At 43.0% G+C, this 23,734-nt stretch overlaps 1 protein-coding gene across 48 annotated transcripts in view; it reads right to left on the bottom strand.

Moving 5' to 3' along the window:
• The window catches only part of SORBS1 (sorbin and SH3 domain containing 1), a 162,506-nt gene that overhangs the window by 62,680 nt on the left and 76,092 nt on the right, over positions 1-23,734 (bottom strand). For 9 of the 48 annotated variants that reach the window (XM_042863422.1, XM_042863426.1, XM_042863444.1 and 6 more), the window contains exons 1-3: positions 12,556-12,700; positions 3,075-3,130; positions 1,334-1,399 (exon numbers count right to left, since the gene is read on the bottom strand). In XM_042863422.1, coding sequence (XP_042719356.1) covers positions 1,334-1,399; positions 3,075-3,130; positions 12,556-12,587 — 154 coding nt within the window. In that variant the 5' untranslated portion in view covers positions 12,588-12,700. Of the gene's footprint in view, positions 1-1,333; positions 1,400-3,074; positions 3,131-12,555; positions 12,701-20,689; positions 20,711-20,777; positions 20,885-23,734 lie in introns of those variants that run through there. The other 39 variants (XM_042863436.1, XM_042863440.1, XM_042863427.1 and 36 more) reach the window with 12 other exon arrangements.

The following is a 23,734-nucleotide window of genomic DNA, read 5'->3' as shown; positions in this document are numbered from 1 at the left end:
TTATTGCTGCTAATGGGGAACTCTATTACAGATGAAAATAAAAAAGGTGAAACTACATATAGGTTATACTCAATAGGATCTGCCAAGATTAACACCACAGAGTCAAAGCTCCACTAGAGTAATGACACAGTAATAACACAACATAGTGAGTTGTGCTGTTAATTTCTGCAAAGCCAAGATTTTCTCCTTTAGAATCTATTAGATTTCTGCATGGAAATATTAGCCAGAAAGTGGCAGGTGTCCTCTACACTCCACCTCCTTCAGGCCTGAAAAATCAGGAGTAAGAGGAACCACATCCCTAACACATTTCACACCACATCTGAGCACTGGGTGAGAGTGAGAGAGGTACTGACCTCAGAGCACCGTGCACATCACCTGGTGGCAGATCCTTCTGGCCCCTGGCAGAACTGGGAAGCAAAGACTTCCATCTGGCAAAGGGCTCTCAAGCAAGAGGCTAGAGGAAGAGCTCAACAAATTTTTTCAAACCACAGATAGCTGTTGATTTTTTGGATTTGATTGAATGGATTGAAAGCCATTTCCTTAGAGCAAACCAAATCAAACTCTGTTCTCCACGCATCTCCCTGAGCATCCTGAATTCAACAGATCTCTCAACTCCAAAGAGTCTGCGGTTTAGGAAACAACTCTAAGGCTGTTCTGCTTTGCAACCGACTGAATTCAGCCACCCACAATGCAGTCAAAATACTAACCACTGTAAAAAGGCATCGAAAGAAAAGAAAGGAAATGAACCCTGCAGACAACCAACCCATACAAGCACATACTTTCACCCTGCCAAAATACACACCATCACTATATAATACTGAATGCTATTTAATGCTTCAAATCTGTTGATGTTAACACGAAGGCTGGTTTGTTCAGATAAATTGGGGCTTAAAACCCTGGTTGCTAATGACACATTTCTTTATTACATAATCAGTTCCAGCTCTTTAATTCTGGCTCAGAACTTCACCTCTCACTGAAGTTAACAGGGTTCACACACAGGCATCCAAAAGTCCATGCTGCTTAAACACATCAAGATACCGATACACAGGTGCTCGCAAGTACTAGAAGTAGTGTACTGCTTTCTTCAAAACAGCACAAAAAATATGCAAAAATGCAAATCCAGCCTGCCACCTTTTGTTGCTTAAAAGACAAAGAGCGCTTGTTCAGCTAAAAAATGCTGCTGCTGGCATGCCGCAGCACAAGGCCTTTCTTGTATCAGTCGCCAGGCAAACTAAATTTGGAAACACTGCTGTGGTGCCCAGGGAAACCAACCACATTACTCAGCTGACACACAGGGGGAGCTGCAGAGGTGGCTCTGAAGCTCTCAACCCACCTTTTTCTTGTCCATTGCTGCTCAGCCCATTGACAACAGTTTTTGCAACATCAACTTCTTCACGTTCTGCAAGAAAACCAAGAAGCAGATTACTTTACAAGTATTTGCAACTGAATTTCACATCTGAATATGAGGGTGTGCTATGGGTCTGAGCTACTTGATTCTGGAGATCGGAAGTACTCCTACCATCTCTAGAAATGTTGCTTGGAGACATAAATCTCCCTTGGATGACACCTAGGTCTCTCTTTGTCCTTTGTGGATTGCAGCCACTTTAAAAGCAGGGACTGTCTCTATACGTATAGATGGCACTCAGCTCAATGCTGTTTTCATTTTTGGAGGGACATGAATACCCTAGTTTGGGAAAAATAAATGCTCTTTGCTACCATGTTAGCCAGATGTGAGTACAAACTCAAAGATAAGAGAGCTGGCCCACACTCCCTATTTTTTCAGCTATGTGCTGTGTTAGCATGAATCAAATTGAGTTTTGTGAGTTTAAAGAAACAAGACAGCACTGGAAAGGATCTCCAATGGTCATCTGAAGCCATGTTCCTGACCCACAACAGGGACATACGTATCTATCTTTGTAATTACTGACATATGCTTGCCTAACTGGTTTTTACAGTATCACCCTAGAGCAGTTTATTCCAGTGCTTTAAAACATCGAAGTTTTTGCAACTTTTAAGTCAAATTCCCAGTTCATGCTTCTGGTTATTCTTTTGGTATTTCTCTGTACGATCTCCAAATGGTTCTGTTTTTTCTCAAAATGCGGTGCTAAAAACTGGACACAATACTCCAGCTGAGACATGATAAAGTGCTAAAATCAAGTGGGAATGTTATTCCATGGGTTCTACATATGGTACTTTAGCATGGTATCTACTTTAATTTTTTCAGTCTTGCCTTATTACCCAGACAAACCCAACACTTGTCCTTTCCCCAACTATCTCCATTTCCTTTACCCTCACTTTTCTTTGAAGAGCTAATTTTTCCTATCCAGATGTCAAACTTTGCACTCACCTCCATTAAAACAGATCTAAGTCTTTCAGAACTCATTCCAGACTACAACAAGCTAAAGTGACCAACTTTGGCTCAAGATGTCAGAGCTTTATAGACCAATTTGAAAGAAGAGAAGTCTAGCCAGGACACTACTACAAAGTCATTCCACTCTGTCTCCAAAAGTTAGCATCCCTGAGCCTTTCCTCAGAGGGCTGGAGCAACTGTGAAGAGGAGATAAGGGAGTTGGGGTCATTCAGTCTGGAGAAGAGATGGCTCCAGGGAGATCTTATAACACTTAAGGGGAGCCAAGAGGAAATCTATGGAAGGACACCTTATCAGGAAGTATAGCGATAGGACAGGGAATAGTGATTTTAAACTGGAAGGGGGTAGGTAGGTTTAGACTAGGTATTATAAAGAAATTCTTCCCTATGAGGGTGGTGAGGCGCTGGACCAGGTTGCCCAGAGAAACTGTGATGTTCAGTCTCTGGAGGCGTTTAAGGCCAGGTTGGATAGGGCTTTGAGCAACCTAGTGTAGTGGGAGGTATCCCTGCCAATGGCAGGGGTATTCGAGGGATTTTTAGGTCCCTTCCAACCCAAACCATTCTGCAATGCCAGGGCTTTGCCTGAGAACCAGGATGTAAAAGAGTCAGAAAAAAAAAAAAAGTAATTGGATCAAAAACTATTAGGAATAAGTCCAGCAATAGAAAGGTAGGTTAATGAGGACAAGCAGAAAATAACACAGACTTACCAGAGCTCATTGTGGCAGAAGGAATTGCCTTTTTCACTTCTGGATTTTGTTTATCTCTGTTTAAAGTGAAAGGTAGAGTGGTTATTTTGTTTAAAATCTGCTTAGACAGCAGCGTATCTAATGCTGAACAATCATCAAAAAAACCAAGGTAAGAACTGCAAGAATTTTCTCAAGAAACTGAGTTTCAAAATCAAGATGTATTTATGTCAGCAGTTACCATTTTTGTTGGTAATTATCAGAAATTAAATTTTCACATAATATACATACAACTTTCCAACCTAAGGATCATACCAAATAAAGCATGAGAGTTTCTATACAGCACACTACAAATCTGGATAAGCTTCTAATATATGAAAAGCCCATCATCTTTGATTAAAAAAAAGAAAAAATCTTAGTGAGACCATCCATTTTTAAGCTAAAACTCTCAAGCTTAGATCACTGCCACATTTCAAGGTTATCTGCTACTCCTACTAACACCAGCCTCCCTGGTGGAAGATGTTAGAATGAAGAATAAGTATTTGTAGAAATGTTTATTAACTTCTGCACCAACCATTTCCAGTCCTGTTCCTGGTATCATCAGGAACAGGCTGCAACAGGTGAAACTTCAAATTAGAAGCTTTAATGCTCCTGGGATCAAAGGCAATGAAGTTACCAATCTGCGATAAAAAATCTCCGATTGTGAACAGAGATGAAAAAAAAAAATTTTCACAGTCATGAGAAACTATGTAGGACAACTGCAGTGCCTATTCCTGGTCAAGACTTGGTACTACAAACAGTTTTCAATGTCACTGCAGATGTTGGTCTGAAAAGAAAAAGAGCAGCATTTCTACAAAACAGTCTATGTTTGCCAGGACTTCTTAACTCTCCCGAGGTCTAGGTTGATAAAAACTCTTTAATTTCACGTCTCATTCTCCCTCTCACTTCCCCAAAAAAATTAGTACTAAATAGAGCATGAGTGATTCCAGCTAATTAAATGCTTTTCAGGGCACAAATAGGAGTAAGTATCACAAATTGTGCAATTGTGCATAAACAAACACCCTTATCTGAAGGAATACAACCCCTTCCCTTACTTCCAGGCTGCTTGGAGAAACAAGGTGGCAGAGGAGACATTTTTTGTTTTCTTGTTTTCCTGTTAGAAGAAGCAGAAGCAGTAGTGGGACCATCTAAGAGGTGGAAATTGTCTTCAGGGAGTTCAGTTTGCCTCCTTGCCTGAAGCATCCCCATTCTCAAGCAGCATTCATTCCATACCAATCAGAATATAATGAGCACATTTCATAGACAGTCAAAAGGAAAGTAAAGAAAATTAAGCTGGCAAATAAAACAATGGATTCACCTGTAAAACTAGCTGATATCTGGGCCTTTCAGGCATGTCACACCAGCAACAGCTGCCAACACTTAGTTATTTTATTCATTAAAATGCCCACAAAAGGTACTTCATTATGGGCCGGAGAAGGCTCGGCAGGGCACAGCCTAACTCCAAACTGATCCCAGAAAAGGAGCAGCAGGCACAAAATAAAGCAACTCAACAAAAGCCGAACACAACCAAAAGGCCTGCCAACACAGCACCCGCTTTTTGTTCCTACCATTTCGTATTAGAAGCAAGAGCCCTGAAATAGTAATGGTTGACAGCCTGAGAATTTGGCCAAATGTATTTATTAATAATGATCTTTCTGATCTCTGTAAGCTTCAATTACAGAAAGTAATTACCTTAGTTGAGGTAAAGGATAAATAAATGAGCTAAAATTACAGATTATCAAGGCGAAGTAAGAAGCAATATCACATTCGTCTAGCTATGGAAAACTATTATCAGTTAAACTTACTGGAAAAATACAAGTTCCTTCATAGAGCAGGGAGAAAACCACTGCAGTTAAGTCTCAATTCAGCTTTAGAAATAAAAACATTGTGAAACTGAGGGAGGCTGCTAGTACTCAGAAGTACTAGCACAACACTGGCCCTCTCCTTGGGATATGTACAGGTCAATAGGACATTTCCTCTACACTGAGTATCCCCAAAAGGTTGCATGTCTTCCTCTGCTATTTAAGATTTTTAAAAGGCCCAACAAACTCCAGCATGCTACCCTTCTGGCAGGATACACTAAGCTCACACACCTGGCAAAGGCCAGGTTCTCAGCAATATGGTGGTAGAGCACATTTCTCAGTAGCAGTATCTGAGCAAGTACTTCTCTGACCCCGTGCCTTACTCATTTTGAAGCGTCTCTTCTCCACTTAGAATGTGACATCACAACTGCCAGGAAACTGATTTCAATGGTTTCTTTTGTATTTGAGAGTCATGACACTGCTTACAGAATAAAGCACTTGCTTCACCGTGCTAAGAAAGGCATTCAGCAAAGAACTCACACACAAAAAAAGCTCAATTATTTGGCCTTAAAAGAACAAATTACTTTTCCACAAGAAGCGATTTGAGATCAGAAACTCAGTTGTAATTAAAGGAATAAGTTTCCTAAATTAAATGAAGGTGGTGTACAAACTCATTAGAACTAGATCTAGAAAAACGACTACACCCATATACTCACACTTAGTTGCAATTACAGAATCCAATTAAAACAACAACCATTCAGCGTTCATTAACCGTGAAACTAACCAGTATTATTTAAGCACTCATGAACATACACTTAATATAGGTTCCCATAAAAAGAATGGGTTTGGTGTGCTGAGGGTTAATGTATGCAATCTAGAGCACTCCAACTACTGTAACTCTGGAGGTTCCATTTTAAAGTTGATTTAGGTCATTTGAGGGTCTGTGTGCAGACTCACTGCAGCCTGGTACAAAAACAATCTGCTGCTTAGATTGAGAAAATTACAGAGCATGTTTGAAGTTGAGAATGTGCCTTGGTGCCTTTTGCACCCTGTTTCCCATAGGCTTCACCTAAACCATTCACTGAAGTCCTGTTATGCTTGTATTTTGTCTAGTCTAAGGCTGCTCTCAGGGCCAGATTCTGTTTAGTCCAACAGCACACCTGGCCTGGTGCCCCCTGCATTGCCCTCTGTAACATTTGGGAAGATATGTGCTGTAAGTCAGCACACTGTCTGTGCTTGCGAGAGCATCCTCAGGCAGAGCAGCCCTGCCAGATTGGTTGGACAGGCTGCACATGGGCTGCAGAGGCAGGTGAATCTGGGAACATCTGCTGCTCTCAGTTCCTCCTTCCTGTAGAAATGATCACACAGACCCCACAGACATGTGCAGAACGCACAGTCATATTTCAGGACTGAATCTTTTGAAGGAAATCAAAGGTTGGATCCCTTGTGCCAGTCTTAGAAACTGAAAAACAGTACCATCAAATCAGGCAAAACAAAAACCGATCTCCCACACAAAACCACCACAGTGTCTCCTAGGTCCCTGCTGTAAGGAGCAGATCACTGTCTCCTTGCCAGGTCTGAATTTATGCCTTTCCTGAAATATGACAGACATAGCAACAAAGCTGCAGACATTCAAAACACAACGAAAGGTGATGAATTCCTAAGGGCATAAGCCAGCAGTTGTAATGCTGAAGATGCCAACGCCTGTATGTAACGTCCAGCAGCTCCTTGCCAGCTCTGTACCTCTAGACGGGTGTTCAGCACTCCTTCCTCCCTCTCACCCCCAGCACATCTCTCCCAGGGCCACAGCTCCTTCCCTACTTGGTGTGGAAACGGAGCACAGTGGATTTAGAGCCCTATTTAGGAGGAATGCAGATAAGTAGTGACTACTGCTGCGCAGCATGTCTCTGGATTATCTCACATGCTCTAAACATTCAAGTGCTCCCCCTGCAACGGTCAGGGTAACAAACAGCTCATTAATTGTCCCGAGTAAGGACGCACGCTCTGCAGTCACCGGTATCTCTGCCGGGAGTCGTGGGTGGTGGTTATTTTTGGTGGTCTAATGTACGTGTGGGGAAAAGTCATTTCCTCTGGTTTCTTCTCTTGCTGTTACTGATAGCCCCGATGACTTACTCAGAATTTAAGAGCTGTTGCTAATGATAAGCATTCAAAACTCATCAGGCAGGCCTTAAATTCATTACTCAGATTCCCCGCTTTAGCTCCTCAGTTCTGAGCTTTCACATTTGCAAAAGTGTTTCTTCACACACAAGAACACTGAGTGTTTTGTAGCATGCAAATGAAAAATCAAAGTCTTGTTTATATAATAGTCTAGCTATTAAGGCTTTTAGAAGAAAATTGGAGATTTTTAGATTTAAGAGATGATGAGCATTCACAAATGCTATTTTTCACTTGATCAGCCCTTGAACATTACTCTGGCACCCACTTGTGTAGCCCTTGGCTCAGCCCCTCTCTCAATGCCACCAGTGTTCCTGCCCCAGATGCTCCACTCAGCCAGCAGGGCCACCACCATGTGATCCCAGTGATCCCAGAGCTGGACAGGGGGCAAAGGGCTGCACTGCTGCCAGCGTCTACTACTAAGAGGTTCCTCTGCTTAAAGCAAGCCACTGGAGAACACAGCTGTACTTCTCATGCTGTACCACATAAAAGGGAGCAAGAGAAAGTAACTTGGGAATATAAGAGGCACAGCTCTGGGTTAATCCAGTCAATCAGCTCTCTTCTCCAAGTATCATTACTCTCTTGTCCTGAAATACTGACGGAAATATGTTGCCTGTCAGTTTTATTTTAACGGTTAAAGAACGTCCTGTTATTCCATCAGAAGACATGATGCTCCTAAGAATAAATGTCAGGAAAGGACTGTGAAGAATCATAGAATGGCCTGGATTGAAAAGGACCATAATGATCATCTAGTTTCAGACCTCCTGCCATGGGCAGGGTTGCCAGCCACCAGACCAGGCTGCCCAGAGCCACATCCAGCCTGGAGTCCTACCAGCTCCAAGCAGCCTCCTCCCCACACACACTTCAGCAAAGGTTCAGACAGCACTGAGCAATGAGGGCTCAGCTAAATTCAACAAATGACAGCGCTGCACACAAGCTGGAATAGCATGTCCTTTTAAATAATTGAGCTTACAGCTGTTGGAACAAACAAACATAGCACACTGCATATACAGTACTGTTGTCTTTTTTATTTTTTAAATATGGTGCATGTTTGCTTCCTTTCTAATGAGCTTATCTGGGGTATGTGTGCCAGTCTGGGTATAATTTAACAGTAACATGCCAGCCCATCAAACAAGAAATGTAAACCAGGAGATGTGACTTTAAGAGCTCAGAGATGCCTTCAGAATGAAGTTATCCTTCAGTCACCAACTTCAGAGCAAACAACTCTTACCAGCAACCTAAGTTAACTCAGTTCAAGGTCACCACTTTCGAACACTGCCAAGAAGGATCTGTGGGGTCATCAAGCTTACTCCCATGCTATTGCAGGCAGCTGTGTCATACAATCCTGAGCAGGAACATTTCAAGTCCCAGCTTGAAACCCGTAAGGTTTCTTGCCTCTACAGCTCCTCCTTGAAGCCAACTCCTTCCTTCTTATGAGTAGAACATTGTTTCTGACTTGCAGCCTGAATTTAACTGGTGAACAGCTAGCACCAAACTGTTTTGTACCAACATCGTTTTTCTGTTTACATAGGCACCATTCATTTCCAGAAAGCAATCACAACTCTGAGTGTGGAAAGGACCTGTTTGCAAACCTGTAAACAAACGTTTCCAAAGCCATTGGTCTACGTGCTGTCATCCGTCTCTGAAATCCAGCAAGCAAACAGCATATCTTTAAGGCTGGACATACAAATCACAGAATCACAGAATTGTAGGGGTTGGAAGGGACCTCCAGAGATCATCGAGTCCAACCCCCCTGCCAAAGCAGGTTCCCTACACCAGGTCGCACAGGTAGGCATCCAGGCAGGTCTTGAACATCTCCAGAGAAGGAGACTCCACCACCTCCCTGCGCAGCCTGTTCCAGTGCTCCGTCACCTCACTGTAAAGAAGTACTTGCGCATGTTTGTGCAGAACTTCCTATGCTGAAGTTTCCAGCCGTTTCCCCTTGTCCTGTCTCCACTCACCACTGAAAAGAGTCTGGCCTCGCCATTCTGCCCCCCACACCTTAGATATTTATAGACCTGGATCAGGTCCCCTCTCAGTCTTCTTTTCTCAAGGCTGAACAGACCCAGTTCACTCAGCCTTTCTTCATAGGGGAGATGCTCCAGGCCCTTCACCATCTTCGTGGCCCTCCGCTGGACTCTTTCCAAGAGATCCCTGTCTTTTTTGTACTGGGGAGCCCAGAACTGGACGCAGTACTCCAGATGAGGTCTTACCAGGGCAGAGTAGAGGGGGAGGATCACCTCCCTCTACCTGCTGGCCACCCTCTTTTTAATGCACCCCAGTAAGCCATTGGCCTTTTTGGCCACAAGGGCACACTGCTGGCTCATGGCCAACCTGTCGTCCACCAGGACACCCAGGTCCCTCTCTGCAGAGCTCCCCTCCAGCAGCTCATCCCCCAACCTGTACTGGTGCATGCAATTATTCCTCCCCAGATACAAGACTCTACACTTGCTTTTGTTAAACCTCATCCGGTTTTTTTCTGCCCAGCTCTCCAGCCTATCCAGGTCTTGCTGAATGGCAACACAGCCTTCAGGCATGTCAGCCAATCCTCCCAACTTCGTATCATTAGCAAACTTGCTGAGGGTGGCCACTATCGCCTCATCAAGGTCATCAATGAAGATGTTGAAAAAAAAAAAAAAGCTTTAACTCTGGTCAGCATTACAGAACCAGAGAGCAAAGCCTGAAGGTGAGATGCCCAAGAGCTGAAAAGCAAGGTTCAAAAGGCAAAGCAGCTTCTCTGGCCTGTTCTAACACTGGCCTGTCTTTGAGAAACAATTCCATGGTCATGGAACTTCAGAAAATGATTTGATGTCCACAGGGATCTCCCATGCAAAGAAATAGACTGGAATACTGTCATCAGCCACTGAGTTCTCGTGATGATGACTCAGACATGTAGGGTTGTGGTGCTGGAGATGTCTCCTGCTCAAGCCATCAGCACCCTGCTCTGCCACAGGCACAGGGCTGGGAAAGCAACAGCTTGGCACAGGGCAGGAAGGAAAGTGACTACACATGTGGTGGCTCCCTGCTTCCCACGGGATGAGTTAACTACTCTTATCAGTAACTTTCCAGTCAAAAAATAGATAATAGATTTTAAATGCACTGTAACTGGGCTTTGACTTCCTCCTGAGTCCGCTGTGACTGCCTTCTGTTTTTGTATTTGATGGCTGAGATCATGGTGACATTGGCTGTGCCCCATGTATCATGTGTCTGCTAGAGAAACAATTGCCTTTGTGCGACACCTATACACCCAAGCAGCTCACGTTGTAAAGGTTCAGAAACTTCTAGAGTATTTTGAATAAAATCCTATATTCAGTCGCAGCACCTGAGAGCATTAGAGGGGGGAGGTGACAATTTCTTCTCAGCTTTATCTGCAATACGTATGCTAACACCTCACAGACAGAAGCACTCTACAGACAAGTGACAGTGCAGCCCATGCAAGGCAATTCCCAGAGCACAGCTCTCAGACTGTAGCTCTAAAGGAAAGCAGTAAACAATTTAGCAGCCCACCACTACCTGGGACAATTCAGGATGCTTAACTGAGACTTACATAAGAATTCAAGCAGGACTCACACAACTACTGAAATTGCCATTTACGTACAGTGAAGGGGCAATGAATTCAACACTGTCAAATTTACCTTTTTGCAGATTTACCTTTTTGGGGCCAAACAGTAGCAATCTCACCTAGCCTAGAGCATGCTGGTTTTATACTTCAACTGGAACAAGCAGAAGATTCATTTAGTTCAAGCTGTTTTGGGACTATCTGTACCATCTGCGCAGCTGGGGTGCTCTGTGTGTTGCACTCAGCTGCATACACCTCTGACACTTGTGTCTGCAGAAGAATTGCTGTAAATTAACAGACCCAAATTCCAGAAGCCCTAATTACATATAACAATGGATCCGTTCAGCTGACAGGACAGAGGGACATGCACAAACACTACACTGCATTTAATACAGTGAATGGCATTCTGTAAATACAATCAATTAGATCATCTAAACAACATCCAGCAGCTTCTCTTGCATGATTTTGTACAGCACAGACTATAAAGGCTGCCTTCACTGCTGTCATACGCTCTCAAATAGCAAAGCAGTAAATAAGTGGAAGTTTTATTAAGTAGAAATACCAATTAACAATTGACTAGTGTCACAAAGTTCAGATTCCAAATAACCTAATTTTTGTGAAATAATTGTAGAGGAAAGATTCTTGTGCACCTCTAACACCATAAATAAATACCTTAATACTACAGATCACCTTCTACCATCTCAGACACATCCTGAGACTCCTAGCTTTGCAAGGCAGAGGAGTTGCTCTGGTATTGAATCATCACTCTGGCAATTGTATCAGACAGCTGTTAATCATGACCTCTGTTAGCGCCGTTTCAACCTCTTCACAAACACTCAGTAAGCAACATTTGGCATAGAGATGGAAGATTCAAACCTCTGCTCTATGTATTGTCTGAAATTAACTAAGCCAGAACAGGGTAAACAAGGCGTGTATGTCAGTCTTTGAGTGTTTTATGATGCCTTCAGAATAATCTAAGCCATTTCGAAAGTTGTTCTCATTATAAACACAACTGCAATGATCTCCAGGAGATCACAGAACAAGGTAAATCTAGCCTGTGTATGAAGGAAGTAAGCCATACCCCTTCTTCCAACACACCTCTGACAAGGCTGAGGATGTACGGGGAAGTTGGACAGGATTGTTCTCCTTAGCCTTTGGCACTACTCTAAAGAAACTTCCCTGGAACCAATTCATCTGCCTGAATACAGGCACAAAAAGGCCCCTGCAAAACCCAGAAGGCTGGCTCCCGTAATACGTCCAAGGCCAGACAGCAAAGCCACACCTGCCAGGAATTCAGGCTAAAGTCCTGGCCACTCACCTTGCTGCCTCTAAAGCTACTTACATGCTGGAATGAAGAACACAGCAATTGCTCCTCTGCTTGGTACTGAAAACATTCTGAGAAAACTGAACTTCTGGGTTAACAATGGTTTGACATTTGAAACATCTCCAGAAATTGCAGAATGCCAAATTTCAGAAACCAAATCTCATCTTCGCTTCCCTCTGACTCCTCAAGAATCAAGTGACATATTGCTGAGAACTCCACATCCACTCTCCTCACTTTCATTTTAGCAATAGATTTGGACTCAGCTCTCAGGAATAAGTCTCAACCACTCCTTCACATAAAGTTAGTCAGAAGAATGATGCAGTAATTTGGGTACAGATGCTAGGACCTGCTCAGTTCCCTTATCCAGGACACAAGCTCACAAAATGACTATTCTAGATATCTCCTCTCTTTTCAAGCAGCAATTGGAAATACCCACTCATGTGAATCAAACAATTTCAAAGTCAGTGAGTGTAGCCCAGCAGACCTACCCACTCATTGCACATTAGCAGGTGCCAGTGCCATGTGAACTGATCTCCCAGGGCTTTATAACAGCTCCAGGAAGGCTAGCTTTGACTAACTAGGAAAAAAACACAGCAGTGTTCTTACCTTGATTCAGACTTTTCAGTTAATGGTGCCATTTTCTTAGCCCCTTAATTTCATCCCATATGAGCATAAGAGTTAAGGAAGCCTTTCACTGTGTTGCCCAGTCACTTGGCTGCTGAAGTGTACCAAAAAAATTGTGGAAACCTTTCTCTCTCTCCCTGGCACCCTTAAATACTTTGCTCCTCCTCCTCCTGTGCTTTTATTAGCCAGCGGGTTCTTAGTCACACCATGCTGTCACTAGGCTTGCTCATCATCAGCCACCCCCACCCAGCCTGCTTGTCACTCGCCTGCCACTGTCATCAGGCCCAATGCTGGCTCTTCCTGCAGCTCTGGAGCTGGGGAAGAGAGGGAAAGTTGGGAGATGACTCTGTGGTAGCAGGGAGATGAGACGCACTACAGAAGGGAAGCAACAAGCAAGCCTTGTAGAAATACTTGATTAAAGCATACAGGAAGTACTTGAAAAAGAGCTTTTTCCTCTTTCTTTTTCATAACCGGAGAGTATCTGCCTATCAAGGGAGGAATGTTTTCATTAGCAGTAGACATGGTAGATCCTATTTCAATGGGTAGGAGCTGAAGGGTCACAGCTAAAGTTTCTGCACTTGGCAGCTGAGATTCCTCACATAAATCCTCATGTGTCACACAGGGAAACAAACCACTTTAATGATTACTAGATGTTACATGATGCGCACGCCATGGGTTTCGTAGCTCGCATGAAGGGATGTTTTAAGTCACAAGACATACTACAGTGTCCCACACCCTAGCACTTCCACCACTCCATAGGCTTGCACTGGGGTGGAAGTGGTGCATTCAGGATGGCAAGGGGTGTTGTTTGCCCGCAGCCTGATTCTGGATTGTGATGCCTCAAATACTCACATATGGTCACTGATCTGCTGTCAAACCAGGGGACTGAAAAAATGTACTGATAATTATTGCAAGTCAAGCATCTCCTAGCAAGTGAGGCCCAGAAAGCAACACAGGTGTCCTGAGCTGCTGATTGCAGAGGGCACAGAGCGAAGGTTAGTAAGTGGGTCAACACTTATGCTAACGTCATACTCTCCATAAAACATTAGCAAAGGACAGAACAAACAACTCCAAATGCTACATATGTAAATACACACCAATGCACTGTGAAATTCCGATTTACAGCATGCCCCCGTTTTATTTCCTGCCAAATATACATTCAGCACCCCGATATTTATCTCTCATCAAGTGTTTAAGTCTTGGCCAATAAAGGCACAATTCTGACTTGGCACACTGACTAAAGGGGCCAGAAGTGGCTGGAAAATTCTGCTTCAAAAAGACCAATCCCCATTCCTAAACATGTACTTTGCAGTATCTGATTACACTAAACAAAGGGTTCCCATGCCCACAATTAAAGACTATTCTGCAGAGGGCTCAGATTTGGAGTTTTGGATTCTTCTACCCCAGTAAGTATCAGAGGTACTCACAACATTCAGGTTAGGATTCAGGTTCTAGCCCCTGAAAAGTCAGGTGTACAAAACTCCTAATAAAACAGCAAACCAGGAAAGATAAGGAAAAATAAAGAAACCAAAAAAAAATCCCACACAACACTGTCCAATGTAAACTGTGCAATCATCACCTTCAATTACTTGAAACACACTAGTTTAGACAACAGTACAAAACAGGAGAACTCTCTCACCACCCAAAGAAAACCTCCTTTATCTCCTTCTCAAGTGTGCTCTGGAGCCTGATCACAGAGTTTTTTGGGCAGAAACCATACGACAAAAATATCAGCTAATGAATGAGAGAATAGCACCTATGCAGAGACAAAGTAGGGAAGGATCCAAAATAATCTGCACAACAAAGGAAGCATTTGGGATAACTGTGACAGATCCAGCTCTAGGACATTCCAGACCACTGCCCTAGCCCGTGGAAAACCTACCCTCATCATATCTGTTTTGCTGTCAAATCCATACACAGACTCTCTCACAGGAGGGAGCAGGCTACTTTCACTATAAGCTACTCCACAAATCATGCTGCACAATCAACAGGGGTGTTTGTTTGTTTTAATAAATACCACACTGCCACACAAGTTCTTTTATGCCTCTCCAATATGCCATAGGACAGTGAAATGCAGCCTAAAAAAATAAGGTTCTTCTGGAATATCTGGGAGATTCTAAGTAAAAGCTATGAAGTTTCTGCAGAATGAGGAAGGTGGCAAGCGTACTTGCATCATGCTTGTGTTTTTACCTCAGTTTCCTCTGAGTACTGGGGTTTGACTCACAAAACAAAACTCAGCCAAAATAACATGCTGCTGCTAGAGTTACACCCAACACCATGATTGAGAAAACTCACTCACCCAGGATCCTGGTCCTGCTGGGCTGGAGCGTCTGCTTTGTTACAAAACAGCCACCCCAGTTCTGGTTGGGATACTTCTACAGCACACTTGTGCTCAGAGATGAGCCCTAGCTTGCCACAAACCTCCAACTCCCTGATTCTCTGGGATGTTTGAGACTTGAGCACAAACCCCACAGCACAGTTCTCCACAGCTGAGAGCTACAGGAACCAGTGTCACTGCAGAGTGCAGCACTGCAGCTAGCCCCTGCTGCTTGCCAGGCAGTGCAGTGCAACTGCACAAGGACTCGAGAAGCGCTCACACTGATCCCTGTGGTGTGAAAGGGCTCAAACTGTCACCAGAGACTGAGGAAGACTCAATTTAAAGATGCATACAAGCCTTTTAACAACTCTGGATAAGCACATAATCTCATAGTAGGAGCAAATCCATAGGACTAATTAAGGGCTAGCAAGAGACCCTTGTAACAAGCAGACAGCCTGTTAAGTGGGGAGAGAGAAAGAGAGAAGTGTAGGCTACAAGACAAACAGCTAGAAATCGTTCTTAAACTGCTGAGAAAAGCAAAAGCATGATTTGGCTTCCTTATTGAATTGAGGAACTCTCCCAGTGTCCCTTCTGGAAATAAGAGATACTCTATAGGCTGTTGATCTATCATTTAAAACAACCAAAATTACTACCTGGTAGGGTTATAATTGATCAGGATCTGAGGTCAACATCTTCAGAGACTTCAGGCAGAGACATAGGTTTCCATTGAACTAACAAGTGAGCAGGAGCTGGGAAGCAATGCCTCATGCTGACAGAGGCTGGGAGCAATCAGCTGTTCAGCAGCCTCCTGAGCAGCAGTTCTCCCCAGCTGCTAGCTCATCTAAACTCTCAGACTTGAGCTGTTAGCCCATTTACACTCTCACACATAACAAAAAGTGTAGCCTTGCCCTACCTTGAACAGTTGCTGTCTATGGTCCAGGAAATTCTGTAAAATTAAGGGCCTGCTAAATAATACTGCAGGAGGAAAAACTTAGGACTGTCATGCTTATCCAAGTCCTAACGAAACTACTGGTAGTTACACCATGCAGTCAAGGAAACATACATCCTCACCTGCACACCAGCAACTCTACCCCTTTGCACCCAGCATTGCCACTTATACTCAGGTAAAACAGAAGTAAAGCCTGCACAGTGTGATTCCTGGATTAGGTTCATCAATCTCCTGGTGCACACTGTCTAGTAACTGCACGATCTGCTCCACTAATACAGAAAACAACAGATGACAATTCTTAAAACAAGCTTAGCTTACCAATATCTGATCCTTAGTGATCCAATCAGTCTGTAATTCAGTGAAAGGCACTCCTGGCAGTGAAAGTAACTGAATAAACCTAATCAATATAAAAGCTTTGTAATGGCATTAGCTGTTTACCAGCGTTTTACCAACTATTATCAACAGTTACCAACTTTTGTGCTGTAGAGGCTTGAATTAACCTTAAGGTACAATCAGGAGAAAATCATGCAAATAAGCTGGTTTTTGGTAAAATTCACTCACTTTTTTAAATGCTCAAAATACTAAATATTTGTCAGTCTCTGGGCAAGCAGTTGAGCTTACTAGCTATTCTAATAACAGTGGCTTAAGAAGAGATAAGAGAGCAGTAAAGAAGGGAATTAGGAGAAGCAGCCACAAAGAAAATTCAGACTGTGCTGTCTATTCATCTCAGTATTTTCCTGCAATGCACCTCTCTGCACCCTTGCTAAAGACAAGCCAATATAGAATCACAGAATCCTTAGAGTTAGAAGGGACCTTTAATGGCCATCTAGCCCAAATCCCCTGCAGTGAAGAGGGACACCTGCAGCTTGATCAGGTTACTCACAGTGTGGTCCAGCCTGGTCTTCAATGACTACAGGTACGAAGCTTCCACCACATCTCGGGGCAACCTGTTCCAGTGTATCACCACTCTCACTATAAAAGACTTTTTCCTTACATCCAACCTAAATCTACCCCCTTTAAGCCTGAAACCATTTCTCCTTATTCTATCACCGCAGATCCTCCTAAAGAGTCTGTTCCCCTCTTTCCTGTATCTCCCTTTTAAATACTAAAAGGATCTAATATAAAATCAGACTGCTCTCTGGTCCTCTGTCCTCCAGGAACAAGCTATAAGCCAAGAGGTAACATGTTTTCCAGCAGAGAAGTTTGTGCATTCACAGAAATAAAGTCCCAGCAGTCCTGCTTGCAGCACTTACTGTATATGCAATTAATAAATATCCAGACTCGAAACATCAGGCAGAGGAGAAATGTGGATTTGACTAACTCAGCCAGCTGTCTGGGATTATCAACCAGATACATTTGTAACTATGAAAGCTAATGAAAAGGTAATCAGATCTTACAGCAAGTCATTGCATTTGGGAGTGAAGAAAGGTTTAACAATCCCATCTCACCCATTCCTCTCCCACCAGCTCTGGCTTCCACAATGATTTGAAGGCATCACTAAAGTTACATATGTCCTCTATGGGCAACACCCAAATATATGTTCAATGCAAGGAAATTTACTTAAACATCTCCAAGAAGACTAGAAGAAAAGCCAATCTTTCCTCACATCCTCTCCACCACACCAATATCTCTTGTCAGAGAGAGAAACAGTAACTGGATGACTAAGGAATGATAATGACTGCTGGTAGGTGCACTGCTCAGCTCTGATTCCTCTTGGCTTCTGAATAAATTAAAAAAAAAAAACAAAAAACAAAAAAACAACCATTGGTTATTTAGAGAGGCAGGACTGGCCTGTTAGTGTCAGTACAGGACTCTGTCAAGACACTCTAGAGTTGTCATCATTCTCCAGGAAGTTTAGACCCTTCACTGTAATAACTTGGAACGAAGTAAGAAAAGATCTTGCCCATCAGGCCATGAGCTGCTCCCACAATCCTGTATGTCAGAAGTCTCTTAGGTGAAAAACAACAACCCAACAGCCTCTAGTGAGCACCTACCTCTGGAGACCTGGGGGAACTGAAGTTTTCGTGTCTTACACTAACTCCCCTGTAGCAAATAAGCAAGAGCTATGAATCTACGAACAGATTGGGAAGAAATTAAGGAAAAAATTTGAAACACACTGTCCCTTCCAGCATCTCTGCCTCATCAACTCTCCATCTGTTTCCAAAAGTTCAACAGAAAAAAATAAAACTGTTTTCCTGCTTTCTACAAACTCATTCTCACTGTTCTGGTTTATGTGCAGTACTACACTGTTTCAACCTATTTTATAGTCCACAATGGGCAGGTGGTGTGACCAGCTGAAGCCAAAACAATGTTTTGTGCAACACCTTCCTCTAGGAGTCACCCTGCTCTGTCTCCAGGCAAAGGAGTGAAAGGACTAGATGCACCTTACAGCAGCCCATCTGGGTAACCTTCACCTTTCACTTGAAGCAGTGAATTAGAGAACTGGGAGGACAGCAACTACTGACCCACAAGCCCTGGGAAACACAGCCGCTAGTGAGCACAGGAATCTTTAGCAATCTCTACAGCACTTCTCTGCATGCAGTATGGGTAATTTCTCTCCTTTTAGAGAGAAACGAATGGATCAGCTAGACAGCCTTGGACTCAGTAGCATTTCCATACCTAGGTCCTCCACTAAGAAAGCAAAAGATATAGTCAGGATTTCCTCACTGTTCCCTTAGACTTACTTTGCTTCCTGATGGCCTGGCTAGATAAATATTTTCATACAGCTGTGCTGAGGTAGAGATCTCTCACCCATTAGCATCCAACACCCTCATAAACTATTCACATCATTTATATATGTACTTTTTCCTCTTTCTGCCTTTGGTCCAACTCGTCAGGGCTGCAATTGTGTCTCAGCCAGACGTCTAAGCTAAAGGTCTCAATTGAACAGTTGATCTGCATAGTACATAGCAGTTAAAAAATAACATGGTGTCCTAATTAGATCCTAAAAAACAAACACAACATAGCACGGTGTACAAGTACTTCTCTTCATTCCCGTAAGCTTCTGGCAAAAGGAAGACTCAGACTACAAAAAAGCAAGTATTTTCTCTCACATAAAAGGATAAGAAAAAAAGCTATTAAAAGCTCCATGTAACCAGGAACTGAGGTTAGATTAAACCATCCTCCTCCAAATCTCTATGTGGATTAACCAAGTATAAGTACTGAATGCTGTGGTGCTCATTGAAGCACAGGTGTGCTATGCCTTAAATATCACTTAATGGCCATAGGACTGAGCATAGAGGGAAGCTCTGTGGCTCCCCGCGATATCTGTGACAATCCAGGCTTCTTAGAGATGCTTTTTTCCAGACAAATGCCTGACAACATAGTGCATATTTCCACCTGGAGGAAAACTCAGTACGGAGTTCCCTTCTCTTAAAGCAAAAACATAAAGGGGAGACAGCCCTTTGGCAGCCAAAGGACAGGATCAAATTCAGATTTGGTGTAAAATGGCTCAGCTCTACAAGAATAACATATATTCTTGTTGCTAGTAATTGTGTCAGTTCAACAGCAGGGTGCTGCAATTTTGCTTTGAGGCAGTAGGAGGAAAATTACAGAAAACTCAGTTTGATACATTCTAAAAGGTTCTCTAGCTTTCTTTTCAATAGCACAGGCTTTCATCCCTCAGAGAGCACTAGGTCTTAAAAGAAATAGCACAGTCAGGCTGACAACAGCCTCTGCATGTTCAGTAGAGGCTTATGCAAACTCCTTTCCTCCCCTGTAACTGGAGGGGCTCTGTATCACTGAAGGAAAGAGACAGTACAGTGTTATGTGGGAAGGAATTGAGATGTCATACAGAGCTGAAATTTGAGATGCCTGCAGCACCCATATAGACAAAAAGAGAAGGAGAGACAGAAGAGACTGCCCTCTGATGCTCTTAGTCTTTTTAGAAAAGAAAAAAAAAAAAAAAGAAAAAGAAAACAGCCTCAAAGAACTGTATTTGCCACTTCTTGGATACCAGAGATTCAGTCTTCTAAAACTGCTGCTTTGGCCTTTGCCTTTCTGACCACAAATAGGATCCATATCAGAATAACTAAGGGGAAATAACTAAGTGGAATGAGACCAATGGTCTTATGCTTGACATGTGAGCCTCAGCCTTAACTGCATCTGGAACTTCTACTTCAATACAGAGCTTTCAAAGACTGAGTTGCTTTAGCCTTGAGCAAATAAAAAATTCAAAACCCTATCTCAGCACTGTCAAGCCTCAACCAATCCTGCACATTATCTTAGAGAAAATAGTAATCAAACTATCTCTTCTAAGAAAAGCAAGATCATCTTCACCGGTATTTGTAGCTGTCCTGTCGGTAATAACCCCAAATCTAGCCCAGTAGCCCCTGGGGGACCTCATCTTATGTCACCAACACAATAATTTGTCCTGATCCCTGATCCCAGCCCAACAGCTTATGTCTGCTCCAAATCAACACAAAGCCGTGTTATGAATCTTGATATTCTCTTAAACCTAGCCCAGTGTCTTACAGATGAAGCAATTAATCCAGCCCAATATTGCCACAACCCAAAGCTATCCTCTAATTCAATGCATGGTAGCCATGACCAAGTCTAAAGCTTGCACACATGCACTGCTACTAAATTTAGATTAATAACCCATTCAAGGCCAATTACTAAACTCTGGACCTTACCCTAAGCCCTAACTCTCAATGCAGTTCCAAAATTTAACTTGTACCATGTGTTCCTGACATAGACTAAGGCACAAAGTACTTACTGGTATCAACATCAAAACCAACAGCAAAGGACATCACAAATGCAGACAGGAAATGAGAAAGATATCCAAAGATTAAAAAAAAAAAATTAAAATATTTTTGCCCCAGCAAGGATCAAATGCATCCATGAGTTACCACAAAGTAGCACTCGGAGCTCGATGCTTTTCCAAGCACTAGATATTTTGACGGTGACAAGATCCTTCCCCTCCTGCAGGTTGCTCACCGCAGTCAGCTGAACTCTTCAGGCGCAGCTGAAAAGTGCAAGATCCTCTGCCAGTGACTTCCACTCCAGCTTTTCTTCACATACAACTGTTCTGTCACAGCACATACCTACAAAAGGCAAATGGGGAGAAAACACTTTTAGTGCCACTGGTCCTGCTGTCCAATACATCTACAGAGAGATCTGTCCCAAAGCCATCAGCTGTTCACAGAAGTACTGTTACATATAGAAGAACTAATTCCCTTTGCTTACCATGCGGGAAACAGAGTTAGTACAAACATCAGGCTGTGCAGATCCACATCAAAGCATCCCCTGTGTAAGAGCCAATCCTTAGGGTTGTCTCCAGTGAAGGCTGAAGCACATCCGTTTTCATGCCTTTCTGCTAGAGATCCCCCCAAGCAGCAAGGACAGCTGAATAGCACAAATACTCACGCCTCCACCCAACCTACAGCCTGTTTGCTAATGTAAATTGCTGCTGATTTCAGCTTAATTTAAAATACTGGTTTGCAAAATGCAGAGAAATAAGTGAACGCACATCTTATTCAGCTATCGCTAATGCATGAATAGACTTGTCTGACACAAAGCCTAGTCTGGGAGCTAAGAGTAGTAACCATCACATGATGGGAACTCCCCACTGCCAGGAGTTCCCCTAAGAAATATATCAGTTTCTCTTTGGACAAATTCTTTAGTTAGAATACGCAGCTAGACAGCCACAGAGGCTGAATTTGCAAAGTGTTGCAAATTCTGTGCAAACTCTGAGTGTTGATGGTTACTAAGTGTGACTATTTAACTCCAGTCCAGTATTAAATCTAAATAGTTATATTTGACATTGATTCAATAGACGGCTTTACTGTTTTACCCAATAACACAGCATCCTGGCTTTAGCAAGCCATCTTTTCATGTCAAAGAATAAGGTAAGTATTGATACCACTCAAATTTAATCATGTCGTTTATCAGGCTTAACTAGATGTCATTTGATGGGCTGAATTAGTCAGATAGCTTTCCTAGGCTTCTTCTGCACTGAGTGGAAGTGTGGATTCTCTAGAGGGCAATCTGCCCTCCTGGCATTTGCCTGTATGTAGTAAGATCAGAAAGACCCTGAGGAGATCAGCGGTTCAAGTTACACACCTACACTGGTTGACTAACAAACCCCAACTGTGCTTTATTCGGGCTCTGAGAGGAATGAGGTTACCTCTTCTGACAAGCAATGTCAGTCCAGAACCTCCAAGGGCAACACCAGTGGGGCAGCCAATGTGTCTCAGAGGTTGGATGTGCTAAGGAAGTACAGCTTGTAAACATGGCATGGCGGAAAGGTGATGATCAGGGGTGAAACTCTCAGACAATATCAGAGACCTTGCCTGTGAGCCATCTCAGAACATGCCCACAGACCACCTGTAATAGCAGGTTCCTTTCTGTTTTTTAAAGCCTCAAGTTTTCTTTCAGGACTCATTGATGTCATGAACAATGAGCTTAAATGAACCAGTACGGATTTTTAATAGAACTGAAATAGTCCTTGGAAGACACAAGATGAAAAAAATCAGTTTTCTGTCTAGTACAGTCTAGTAGTTTCCTCATCTCCAACAGGTAGAAATGAATAGATGGAAGCACACAAATAGCCTTGTATGTTAGACAGTACACTTGAAAGGATCATTTGCCAGTTATGCGAAGACAAATCTTATAGCAGGTTGTCTGCAGCATGTGTCAAGATGATGTTAAGATTCCAGTTGCAGGCCAAGCCCTGGTTTTGCAGCTGGACAAGAAGCTGACATGTTGGCATTATCCATGGTTTGTTTGCTCTCCCAACCTTCAAGCAAAAGGCTGAAGCTGGCCACAGCCACAGCTACCAAAAGCACCTCAAAGAAGAAAACATGTTGCTCATCGCAAGGACTAACAGCTAGGCTGAAAGGGGAAGGATAGAACAAATGGATGCAAGGAGCCCTGGTGGTGACCTTGCTCTGAGAAGGTTCTCATCTGGCCCCTGGCCAGGGAGCACAGAAGGATGTGGGAAAACATGCAGACCATGGCTGGCTGTATTCCTATCCAGAAGAGACAGCTAATCATTCAGCCTTTCCTCTTAGAAATACATCCCTGAAGAACCATAGGAAGTTACTTTTGGTAAAAAGCAATGCAGGAGTAACAAAAGGATTCAGCTTTAACAAACTTTACACCCACTACTGTTAGTGACAGAACTTCCCTTCCTGCCAGTGGCAGCAAAACGAAGGAATCTGATAGTGCCAGAGATGAAGAATATTGCTGAAAAGGTTTTCAACATTTAAATTCTTATTTTATTAGCCTTCAGCTGTGTTCTTGTTTTATCTGCTGTTACAGCTTGATTTCCATTGTAACAGAAAAGTCCACTTGAAGGAGTTAGTAGGATGACAATTGGATTAAATGATTCTAGCAGTCTTTTTCAACCTTAATGCTTCTATGATTATAAGATGCTCTTCAGGAAGACATTCCACCAAGTAGTGCAGAAAGAACCTGGGCATATCCTGCACAACTGGGCAGCTTGCCAGGCCTGTGCTCAGCTGGCCACAATTAGCAGCATATGGGAGCAGATAACCTGTGCTCCTGCTCCAGCACTTATTTCTTAACAGCATCTGTTCAGAGTGAGTGTTGAAATCGAGCAAACTGAGGAAAAACTATAAATAAAAAATAAAAATAAATAAAATTCCAACACCAATGGTAAGGTGTAAACATTCCTTGAGATTCCCAAAATTCAGATTCTCTGTCCAGTAAGGCATTGTTGCACATGACAAGCTGTGGTTTGCATTGCTTTGATGCATCAAGCCTCAACCTCAGTCTGTCCAGGCACCCAGATCTGATTAAGGAGCATTTTAGAGTGCCAGGGGAAGGGAATATTAGGAACAAGGTGCGAATTACAAAAATCACAAGGTCCACATTTTTCCTGGTGTTTATTAAGACTGAGTGTTTCCTGGTGTTTCTCTTTATTCTGAATG

This window comes from Lagopus leucura, unplaced genomic scaffold (genome assembly GCF_019238085.1).
Source record: "Lagopus leucura isolate 7727_CA_CO unplaced genomic scaffold, USGS_WTPT01 Super-Scaffold_739, whole genome shotgun sequence".
In the NCBI taxonomy this organism is placed as follows: domain Eukaryota; kingdom Metazoa; phylum Chordata; class Aves; order Galliformes; family Phasianidae; genus Lagopus; species Lagopus leucura.
The sequence above is the reverse complement of the archived record's forward strand: the minus strand, read 5'-3'. Positions and strand labels throughout refer to the sequence as shown.